Here is a 12,500-nt window from a genome sequence, read left to right on the forward strand (position 1 = left end):
ATGCAGGCGTCCTTGTAATTGTGACTATTTTAATTTATGACATAGCACGCTCTTTTTTAAGGTAGAGTTCTTTGAAGAGGCTGAATGCGTTGATAATGAATACGAGTTACTCTGTGTAGAGAGGATACTTCCTCTGGTATTGTCATTTCTCCTCTTGTCCGTCAGAGCTTACGAAAGAGAAATTCTTTTTTTTTTTTATAAGGGGAATATATATATTTTTTTCATTCAAAAATTCTTGAATGTTTTCTGCCCATTATTTCATTTCGCGCCCCTTTTCTTCCCAGTGATGACTGCTGAAGTGAGAGCTTTTGTTTTATGCCATCCGTCATGAATAATTAATTGAACCCTTTTCCCACTTCAGTTTCCCCGGAACTACGGAAAATCTTATTCAAAGAAACTTGTCTCAAAGCATCATTGGGGATTCAAGATTTTTGTAATGGAAGCTACAACTGAATCCATGGGGGAGATAATTAAATAATATTGACAATGGGGTGGGGTTATTTAAAAATCTTTTCAAGAGCTACTGGATCAGAAACTACAAAACTGTAGAGTGAATCCTTCCTTTGTAATGTAGGGGGGGGCGTGGTTGCGACAGGAATACGAGAGAAAAAAAAATTAGAATACATTATATGAAATAAAAAAAAAGCAGACAAGCGCCTCAGTGTCGTGGTTGGTATGGTGTGTTGGCGTCCCACCTCGTTGGCCGCGATTTCGATTCTCGGGCATTCCACTGAGATGTGAGAGATGTGTATTTCTGGTGATAAAAGATCACTCTCGACGTGGTTCGGAAGTCACGCAAAGCCGTTGGTGCCGTTGCTGAATAACCACTGGTTCCATGCAACGTAAAATCACCATACAAACAAACAAACAATGAAATAAACAAGCAGACATCCTCTTGTGCGCATATGCGCATATTCAAATTAGCTCAAACCATGGGACAAGAGGCCAAGCAAGTTTGACCCTTAAAAGCCAGATATCAAGGTCTAAAATTTTTTACTGTTTAAATAGCTGGCTTCATGTTCCTTGTATTCTTTTTATATTAATAGATTATATTGGTAATTCCATGAAGAGTTAGCCAAGTATATCATTTAAGATTCAAGATATCTATACAAACAAGTTCTTGCAATACACCCTCATGGGAGGGAGAATATAATATTGCGTTCATTTATTCGCATTTGTTAATAACTTGGAGCGGGTATGCTCTCTGTTGTTGTTGATATTGTCAATTAATTGTTATTTTTTTTTCTTTTCAGTTTATGAATGAGAAGATTGGCGGCGTTGAAGGCACCAAACTTGACGATGAGTTCGTGGAGATGGAGAGGGTAAGTAGATTTGCTAATTTTTAAAATTTTTAAAAATTTTTATCTTATTATTTTTTCGCTATTAGGTTCCTTTCTAGAGTACAAACCCGTCTGGAAGGAGTTATTTAGTGTCAATCTAATTTTGTGCCTTTTCGAGCCCTACTGTAGTTCATTAATAAAATAGCTTTGTTCCGGTTTGATACTTGTAGAGTATCCATTTATATCCAGAGTCACACGAAGATACAGTTTAGGGGAAAATTTATATTAATATCTTTAGCCTTATAGATTTTAATCATTTTTTGCGGAATTCTTTCACAGATTTTAATCTTTTGTTTGTGGGATTCTCTCAGATTTTAATTTTTTTTGTGGAATTCTCTCAGATTTTAATCTTTTGATTGTGGAATTCTCTCACAGATTTTAATCTTTTGTTTGTGAAATTCTCTCACAGATATTAATCTTTTGTTTGTGGAATTCTGCGGAATTCTCTCACAGATATTAGTCTTTTGTTTGTGGAATTCTCTCGCAGATTTTAATCTTTTGTTTGTGAAATTCTCTCACAGATATTAATCTTTTGTTTGTGGAATTCTGCGGAATTCTCTCACAGATATTAGTCTTTTGTTTGTGGAATTCTCTCACAGATTTTAATAATTTGTTTGTGGAATTCTCTCACAGATTTTAATCTTTTGTTTGTGGAATTCTCTCACAGATTTTATGTTTGTTTGTGGAATCTCGCTCACAGATTTTAATTTTAATTTGTTTGTGGAATTCTCTCACAGAGTTTAATCTTTTGTTTGTAGAATTCTCTCACAGATTTTAATCTTTTGGTTTGTGAATTCTCTCACAGATTTTAATAATGTTTGTTTGTGGAATTCTCTCACAGATTCTTTAATCTTTTGTTTGTGGGAATTCTCTCACAGATTTTCAATCTTTTTTTTGTGGAATTCTCTCACAGATTTTAATCTTTTGTTTGTGGAATTCTCTCACAGATTTTAATAATTTGTTTGTGGAATTCTCTCACAGATTTTAATCTTTTGTTTGTGGAATTCTCTCACAGATTTTAATCTTTTGTTTGTGGAATTCTCTCACAGATTTTAATAATTTGTTTGTGGAATTCTCTCACAGATTTTAATCTTTTGTTTGTGGAATTCTCTCACAGATTTTAATCATTTGTTTGTGGAATTCTCTCACAGATTTAATTCTTTTGTTTGTGGAATTCTCTCACAGATTTTAATCTGTTGTTTGTGGCATTCTCTCACCAGATTTTAATATTTTGTTTGTGGATTCTCTCACAGATTTTAATCTTGTTGTGGAATCTCTGACAGATTTTTAATCTTTTGTTTGTGGAATTCTCTCACAGATTTTAATCTTTTGTTTGTGGAATTCTCTCACAGATTTTAATCTTTTGTTTGTGGAATTCTCTCGCAGATTTTAATATTTTGTTTGTGGAATTCTCTCACCGAAATTAATCTTTTGTTTGTGGAATTCTCTCACAGATTTTAATCTTTTGTTTGTGCAATTCTCTCACAGATTTTAATCTTTTGTTTGTGGAATTCTCTCACAGATATTAATCTTTGTTTGTGGAATTATCTCACAGATTTTAATCTTTTTTTGTGGAATTCTCTCACGGGTTTGAACTGGTTTACAGCAGGAGTATCTAGTAACGTAAATAACTGGTGCCAAAAGAAAATAGTACGTCTAGCTCTACCCAATTTGTAGCTAACTTTCTTTCAGGTTGATGTTCAACCTCTCTAGCAAATACTTATTGGTGTAACTGGCAAGTTCCTTAACTATTACGCCTTTAGACTCATGTGGTTCATCTCGTATGTTTTGCTGCTCAACCACTCCAACTTCTCCTTTTCACAATCTTATGGGCTGAATGGCTGAAAGTGCCTTAGTACTTGGCTTTGTAGTCTCAGTTTCATGTCATTTGTTCACCAGGAAATGTGCTGTTTACACCAAGTATCTCATCAGGTACGGTTAAAAAGACGCTCATTGGACGACTTTTCAAAGTGAAAGTGAAATGGATTTTTAGGTTAGTTTTCAAACTGAAAATATACGAAGTTAAAAAATTTTTGGTCTCCCCCTCATGTTTAAATAGCGGGGCATCTATAGTAAAGAAAAATAACTACTCTACGTCGTGTAAACGAGAATATTGTGTCCTCCGTCTCTAAAATTCAGGCGCAGTAATTCTCTTTATCATGCCAACTTAGCAAGACTAGCGATAAACCAGCGCTGGGAATGAGATTGGAACAAACGTCACTGAGCGTGGGAAGTAACGAGCCTGGGTTGGAACTTGGTAGTGAAATATGGGTTGTGTTCACCGCAGAGTTTATCGTATAATCTTTCTGCTTCCCTTCCACACAGCATTTCGTAGCTTAAAAGTGGTTTAGCGGAGATAGAGGTATATAGGAAATTGGAAACCGATCGCCAGGTTCTTCCATAAAATTCCTTTTTCATTCATATTGCTGTGCGTTAATCCGAAAATATGTGTGAAATCGCAAGGGAATAATAATAATAATACTGCAATCTCCATGTGTATATATAAGTGTCGTAACTGGATTGATTTTAATATAGGGTCTTTTAGAAGCTGGGGGGGTTTATGGATATCGCTGTATTATTTTATTTTATTACCTTGACACATTCCGTTTCGTAAATGAACGCGGGAGATTTTTTTTTTAAATGAATATCTTGTTTTGTCACTAGTGACAGTGGCAGACAGACATTGGGAGGTAGTGAAGACACTGCTTAATAGGCAATAAATTATTCCCTTTGATTTAAAAGAACACCCCTCTTTTTGTTGTACTTCAAAAGATATAATTTTCTTCTGCATTTGCTTAAGATTTTCCCTTCCTTTTTGACTAGGAAAGTCAATTTCGTGTGTTCAGTAAATAGCGCGCAAAGGATTCTGTCACTACACCTTGTGAAACGAGACGTCTTTCCTAAGAGCGTTTCGTATTTTCATAGAGAATTTCCTGGCAGTTAGTTTCGTGTTTTCCTCTCTGTGAGCTGATATGTCCTTAAGATATAACGGTTCTCGATAGTCGTTTATTTGTATAACTCATCCTCTTTTGCTTGCTGTTAACCTCAATTTCGTGGTTCGTGATATATTCAACAAATGCAAATTGTCTGCCATGCAGAGGAAACTAGAAGTTCCCGCTCATTTCTTCATACTTTACCAGACGTGTCTATTATTTTGTCGCGATAAGCAATTCCTCTTGCCGACATTTTATTCGTATTTTGTTGCTCCAAAGAAAATAATAATTAACATCATTCTGTGCTTATAACCGCTGTCGCTGAATAGAACGTTGATAATATGCTTTAAGCTTCACAGGGTCTTCCGTATTAATGACTGGAATTGTTCAACGTCATATGATAGTGTAGTTTATCCGCCTAATTAAATACGAATTATCGTTAGGATATAACTGTGCTGGTGAAATTATTCCGGCGGGTTTCAGATCCCGCGCAAGACTCATCACAATAATGAATAGGCTAGCGGTGCTCTTCATTATGTGGAATATCAATAAACATAACTTATTATCACCTCATACAATCAGATCTGGGTTTTATTAACCAATTTGGTGCTCAAGTGGTACAAGACAAGCCTCGCCAGCAAATCCTGATTTCAATCCCATGCGTGTATATAAACGATTTGTGGCAATTTAATGAACAAATCCTTTCGTTTTGCTGACCCTTATTTGCAATTTATTTTTGTAGTTTATAAATGTTACGTACGTACATGTAATTGAATATGAGATTGCAAGAATTGTACTTCACAGCGCCCGGAGAGAGTTAACAGTTTAATTTCCTAGCTACAAGCAGTGACATAAATCCAGAGCTGGTGATTTTTTTAAATATAAAAAGATTTTAAAATCTGTGATTTATTTAATTTTTTATTTATTTGATTTTTTATTTGATTGTTTATTATTCGTTAGATGATTTTCAATCCTTTTTTCCCTGAAAATGTATTTTATGACAGAATTACTTTTGATTTATCTTTTAGGTTTCCAGTTCTGGCCTAAAGTATGTCCTTGCGATTTTTTTATATAAAAATAAATAGATGCAGCACAGTTATGATTAAGTTTTTATCAACCTTTAAACCATATTTTTCTATTTTTTTGCTTTCAAATAAAAAATGAAAAAAAAAAACAAAAATCGTTATTTTTTTTAATGAGACAATTATTTAATCACTTGATTAAATCGGTTTGATTTAATCATTCCCAGCTATATATTTTCAGATTTTTAGAAAGAAAGAAAGTCACATTTAGTACATAATTCCCTCTTATTTATTCTGCAGTAACTAAGAGAATTTCAAAGGAAGAGATGTTTTCTTACTTATTATTATATTATTATTATTATTATTATTATTATTATTATTATTATTATTATCCCATTCGACTGGGTGGTATTTATAGTGTGGGGTTCCGGGTTGCATCCTGCCTCTTTAGGACTCCATCACTTTTCTCACAATGTACACTGCATTTAGGAGAACGCTCTTCTGCATGAGTCCTGGAGCTACTTCGGAATCTAGTTTTTCGAGGTTCCTTTTCAGGGGTCTAGGGTTCATGCCTGTACTCCTATGATTATGGGTACAATTTCCACTGGCATATCCCGTACCCTTCTTATTTCTATTTTCAGGTTTCGATACTTAACAATTTTTTCTTTCTTTCTCATCTAATCTGGTGCCCCATGGTATTGCGACATCAATGAGTGATATTATTATTATTATTATTATTATTATTATTATTATTATTATTATTATTATTATTATTATTAAGTAATAGCTACTTCTTTGATCATGACCTCTATAGGCGCTCTACTAGCCTATTTAAGTAGCACGGAAAAAGCCGCTATTCGTAAAATAGAGAAGAATCTCTACAAGTGTAACGCTGCTGAAGTAGCCATTACCTTTAATAAAGTATGCGTGAGAGAGGGTCTGCTTCCTAAGTACACTAATATTATTATTATTATACCTGATTGTTGGTGATGTACTAATTATATTATGGGATCTTCTTTTCCCATGACACGTGTTTCCTGTAAATATGTTTGTGTCAGTCAATTCAGTCTTCGGAACAAAGAAATTGCTGGAGATAGATCCAGTGATCCGATGACGTCATCCGCGGAGGTGGTGTTCTTTTGTTTTTGCACGCCCATGAGCAACAGTCGTCGTGTGGCGTTGTTGCCCTTGCGATTTTCCTCCTTTTAATCCTGGGCAATAATGGGTTCCAGCTGTCGTGGTCGTATTGTTCCGTTTCTTTTGTTTCGGACAGGGGCGGGCCTGCACTCGTCCCCCCCCCCCCCCCCCCACCTCCCTTTCTCTGGTGGCCACCTCCCTGCTGGATGGACATCCCACTCTTAGGCCGAAGGGGCTATTGCTGTTTTTGCCGAGCATCTCTCGGAAAATGCGGTCTAGGTGGAGGAGGCTGCTGTGCTTTTAGTGGCATGCGATGCTGCTTCTCCTGCTTCTGCTCCTGCTTCTGCTACTGCTGCTGCCTCGACAGTCATCAGGGGTAAGCGATGTCGGTGGAATGGTCTTCGGTTTATGGCGGAGCTGGGATGCGCCAACGTTTTTTATGACGTCGTTTGGGGCATATTTTCTTCGTCCGTGTCCCTTAGTTTCTCATTACCTGGAGTTTTTCTTCATGTGCTTTTTTTTTATCTCACTCTCTCTGCTTAAGCGATTTCATATACGATTTAAACATTGACACAACCCCCCCCCCCCCCCCCCCCCCCCCCCCCCCCCCCCCCCCCCCCCCCCCCCCCCCCCCCCCCCCCCCCCCCCCCCACCCCCCCCCCCCCCCCCCCACCCCCCCCCCTGCCGAGATGTCTGGCATGAGATATGTTTCTTAAAGTATGAAATTCTCTTGTGTTTTACTCTCCCTCTTCAGCTTCTTGTTTGACCTCGTAGTCTAGTGGGAACCGACGTCCCTCTCTAAATGATTAGCTTCTTCGGTCATTCTCAGTTCTTTTAAAAGTGCATGGTGCCTCTTTTATCTGCGACTGTGAATTGTTATTTCAAAAGGCGTAGTAGCACCATTTTTAAAACGTCAGTGCCTCTGAAAGTTATTCCTAACCTTGAGTGGGTGTAATCAACATGGAAAACATAATAGCTTATATTTCAATTCAATAACCTTTTTAGGCAGTATCCTCTCTCGTTAGTAAACAAATAAAGAAATAAAAATTAAAAAACGGCCGCGTATTCAAACATGAGTGTTCCCAGATTACAGATTATAGATTACAGATTTTGCTATTCAGAGGCCAGAGCAGGATAGGCGTGAAATAATTGAGGAGATATGAAGGTTTATTTCGGTCTACCGTCATTGTTTCTGTAAGGCTATTAGAATATGGAGGATTTTATCGCTGTTTTAAAACATTGTTCCTACATGAGGTTTAAGTGCAGTTACTGGATGAATGTAATACTGTGTTATGTCACAAAGTTACTCAAGTACGTTAGCTTAGAAGTTCTTCCTTAAGAGAAGTACGTTAGTTTAGAAGTTATTAGTTAAAGAAAAATATGTTGGTTTAGTTCTTATTTAAGAGGAGTACATTAGTTTAGAAGTTCTTCCTTGAGAGAAGTACGTTAGTTTAGAAGTTTGCCTTTGAGTTTCTCGATAAAACAGGAAAAATGCAAAAAATATCTTTACATAATAAAATAGTAAAAATGCAAAAAAATCTTTTAAAAGAGGATCCCTTCAAACTGCCATTTAATCGAACTTCGTGGATCACATGACCCCCACTGTTTATACATGTTCCTGCCCAAGTGATATAATTGTATAGCCACCACACCCGAAAAATGATAATTATCAAGTAACAGTTACGAGTTGTCATGTACAGTGGAGAAACTGATGTCTAAGAACTCAGAGGTACGCGTGTATTCTGTCATTGATTATCAGTAGAATCTGTTTCAATTAACGAGAATACGTTTCTCTCATCCTTGATGATAATGATGATGATAATAATTATGATTATTTTCTTAAAGAGGATGGCATCATCAATGGAATTGATTTTATATATGGCCTTTTCAATTCTTATTATTATTTTCTTCTCATCAGGGCTGATATTTGCTAATAGATGGCTGATTGTCATATTCTGGTTAAGGTAATGTCTTCTAAAAATATTAATTTATCACTGATGCTGCCATCCTCTTTAACAAAACATGTTTGAGAGAGGGTCTCCTACCTTCAAATTGTTATTATTATTTATTTTTTTTTTTTATTATTATTTTTTTTTTTTTGCTCTATCACAGTCCTCCAATTCGACTGGGTGGTATTTATAGTGTGGGGTTCCGGGTTGCATCCTGCCTCCTTAGGAGTCCATCACTTTTCTTACTATGTGCGCCGTTTCTAGGATCACAACTCTTCTGCATGAGTCCTGGAGCTACTTCACCAGCCTCTGAGTTTTTTTCTAGATTCCTTTTCAGGGATCTTGGGATCGTGCCTTGTGCTCCTATGATTATGGGTACAATTTCCACTGGCATATCCCATATCCTTCTTATTTCTATTTGCAGATCTTGATACTTATCCATTTTTTCCCTCTCTTTCTCTTCAACTCTGGTGTCCCATGGTATTGCGACATCAATGAGTGATACTTTCTTCTTGACTTTGTCAATCAGCGTTACGTCTGGTCTATTTGCACGTATCACCCTATCTGTTCTGATACCATAGTCCCTTAGGATCTTTGCCTGATCGTTTTCTATCACTCCCTCAGGTTGGTGCTCGTACCACTTTTATTACTGCAAAAGGTAGCTGATGTTTCTTGCACAGGCTCCAGTGGAGGGCTTTTGCCACTGAATCATGCCTCTTTTTGTACTGGTTCTGTGCAAGTGCCGGCATTCGCTTGCTATGTGGTTTATGGTTTCATTTTTCGTATTGCACTTCCTACATATGGGAGAGATGTTATTTCCGTCTATCGTTCTTTGAACATATCTGGTTCTTAGGGCCTGATCTTGTGCCGCAGTTATCATTCCTTCAGTTTCCTTCTTTAGCTCTCCCCTCTGTAACCATTGCCATGTGTCATCGCTGGCTAGTTCTTTAGTCTGTCTCATGTATTGTCCGTGCATTGGTTTGTTGTGCCAGTCCTCTGTTCTGTTTGTCATTCTCCTGTCTCTATATATTTCTGGGTCTTCGTCTACTTTTATTAGTCCTTCTTCCCATGCACTCTTTAGCCACTCTTCTTCACTGGTTTTCAGATATTGCCCCAGTGCTCTGTTCTCGATGTTGACACAGTCCTCTATACTTAGTAGTCCTCTCCCTCCTTCCTTTCGTGTTATGTATAGTCTGTCTGTATTTGCTCTTGGGTGTAGTGCTTTGTGTATTGTCATATGTTTCCTGGTTTTCTGATTTACGCTGCGGAGTTCTGCCTTCGTCCATTCCACTATTCCTGCGCTGTATCTGATTACTGGCACTGCCCATGTGTTTATGGCTTTTATCATATTTCCGGCGTTGAGTTTTAACTTGAGTGTCGCCTTGAGTCTCTGCATATATTCTTTCCTGATCGTGTGCTTCATCTCTTGGTGTTTTATATCCCCTCCTTCCATTATTCCCAGGTATTTGTATCCAGTCTCATCTATGTGTTTGATGTTGCTCCTATCTGGTAGCTTTATCCCTTCAGTTCTCGTTACTTTGCCTTTTTGTATGTTGAATAAGGCGCATTTTTCTCATCCAAACTCCATCCTGATGTCCCCCAGATACAATCCTTACAGTCTGGATTAGGGTATCTATATCCTTGATGCTCTTACCATACAGCTTGATGTCGTCCATGAACATCAGATGGTTGATTCTGTTGCCTCTTTTCTTGAATTGTACCCGGCATCCATCTTCTGTAGTACTTTTGTCATGGAAATCATGGCTACTACGAAGAGTAGTGGGGACAGTGAGTCGCCCTGGAAGATCCCTCTCCTGATATTAACCTCTGCTAGTCTTATTCCAGAGTTTGTAAGTATTGTATTCCAGTTGTGCATTGTATTTTTGAGGAAGCTGATGGTGTTTTCCTCTGCCCCATATATTTTCAGGCATTCTATTAGCCATGTGTGTGGTATCATGTCGAAGGCTTTCTTATAGTCTATCCATGCCATGCTTAGGTTGGTTTTCCTTCTACTGTTCTTCATTACCATTTTGTCTATCAGGAGCTGGTCTTTTGTGCCCCTACACTTCCTTCTGCAGCCTTTCTTTTGTTGGGGGATGGTGTTTGTCTCCTCTAGGTAGTTGTATAGCCTTTCACTGATGATACCTGTTAGTAACTTCCACATTATTGGTAGGCAGGTGATAGGCCTGTAGTTACTGGCTATATTTCCCTTACTCTTGTCTTTCTGTACTAAGGATGTTCTTCCTGTGGTCATCCATTTGGGTGCATGGTGATTTGAGATACAATGCTGGATTTGTTCTGCTATTCGTGGGTGTAGGGCCTTGAAGTTTTTGAGCCAGTATCCATGGACTTCATCGGGACCTGGGGCTTTCCAGTTTGGCATTTTCTTTAGTTGGTGTCTGACTGTGTCTGTCGTGATCTCTGTGAGTCTTTGTTTTATTCTCCCTGTTTCTTCTTCCTTGACTTCCTGGAGCCATGTTGCATGTTTGTTGTGTGATATCGGATTGCTCCATATGTTTTCCCAGAGTCTCTTACTTGGTTCGGCTCCAGGAATTTCTTGGTGGTTTGTTTTTCCCCTCTTAGTGGCTGTACTTGGTGGTTGTCTTCCCCTCTTAGTTGGCTGTATAGTCTTTTTTGGTTCGTTCCGAATTGTTTGTTCTGTTGGTATCCCTTATTCCTGTTCATGTACCGTTGGATCTTATGTGCTTTGGCCTTAAGCCTCTGTTTTACATCTTCTATTGTGTTGTTTAGTCCCCTCTCTTGTACTTTGTATTTCTCGTTGAGTTCCTCCCTTGTTTTCTTGCTTCTTAGCCTTTTTTCTGCCATCTCTTTCAGTTTACTCAAGTCAGATCTCATCACCATGATTTGCTTTTCCAGGCGCCTTTTCCAAGGAGGTTGCTGTTTTGGTTTCTGTTGGGTTGGTTGTGCTGGTGGTGGTGGTGTTCGAATCCCCATCAGTTCTGCTACTAATCTTGCTCCTGCATATGCCAAGTTATTTGTTTCTGTGATACTGGTGGTGTGTATTATTATTATTATTATTATTATTATTATTATTATTATTATTATTATTATTATTATTATTATTATTATTATTATTATTGGAGAAACAAATCTACAGTTATGTAAATGTACATATATATCAATTTAAAAACAGCAAAGATAGCTTTCGGGAATCTGTTATTTCCCCTTATCAATCTGCAGATTGATAAGGGGAACCGAACAGATTCCCAAAAGCTATCTTTGCTGTTTTAAATTGAAATATATGTACATTTACATAACTGTAGATTTGTTTCTCCATTTGAAGACTCGTGCTACTATGAGGATTTTTTATTATTATTATTATTTTATTATTATTATTATTATTATTATTATTATTATTATTATTATTATTGTTGTTGTTGTTGTTGTTGTTGTTGAACAATGTAGCTTGTAGGGGCTCTTCTCTCTTGTTATATTCCTAAGAAGAACAGAGAAGACTTTCTACAACCTAAACGCTGCTGTTGAAACAGCTATTATTGTTGTTATTATTAATTTAATTAATTATAATTATCAGTCATCCTATTCGACTAGTTGGCTTCTTTAGTGTGGGGTTCCGGGTTTTATCCTGCCTCCTTAGGAGTCCATCACTTTTCTCACTATGCGCTCTGTTTCTAAGAGTACACTCTTCTGCATGAGTCCTGGAGCTGCTTCGGCATCTATTTTTCCAGGTTCCTTTTCAGGGATCTTGGGATCGTGCCTATATATAATTATAGTGTCCTTGTGATTATGGGTACAATTTCCACTGGCATATCCCATACTCTTCTTATTCCTATTATCAGGTCTTGATACTTATCCATTTTTTCTCTCTCTTTTTGTTGTACTCTGGTGTCCCATGGTATTGCGTCATTATTATTATTAATTATTTTTTTTATTATTATTTTTATTATTATTATTATTATTATTATAAGCCCCTTCAACATCGAGCATTTCCTGCTATTGAAAAGGAAGAGGCTATTTTGCCGGTTCCGGTAAAATAGCCAAACATGCTTTTAAGTTTATTTTGGCGGTTCCGGTAAAATAAACAAATATGCCTTTATGCTTATTATGTCGGTTCTGGTAAAATAGCTAAACATGCTTTTA

At 37.2% G+C, this 12,500-nt stretch overlaps 1 protein-coding gene across 9 annotated transcripts in view; it reads left to right on the plus strand.

Annotated features, from left to right (window-relative positions):
• The window catches only part of LOC135215440 (endophilin-A-like), a 610,297-nt gene that overhangs the window by 432,812 nt on the left and 164,985 nt on the right, over window positions 1-12,500 (plus strand). For all 9 annotated transcript variants that reach the window (XM_064250095.1, XM_064250096.1, XM_064250098.1 and 6 more), the window contains one exon: window positions 1,254-1,322. In XM_064250095.1, coding sequence (XP_064106165.1) covers window positions 1,254-1,322 — 69 coding nt within the window. The remainder of the gene's footprint in view (window positions 1-1,253; window positions 1,323-12,500) is intronic.

This window comes from Macrobrachium nipponense, chromosome 5, assembly GCF_015104395.2.
Source record: "Macrobrachium nipponense isolate FS-2020 chromosome 5, ASM1510439v2, whole genome shotgun sequence".
Lineage (NCBI taxonomy): Eukaryota > Metazoa > Arthropoda > Malacostraca > Decapoda > Palaemonidae > Macrobrachium > Macrobrachium nipponense.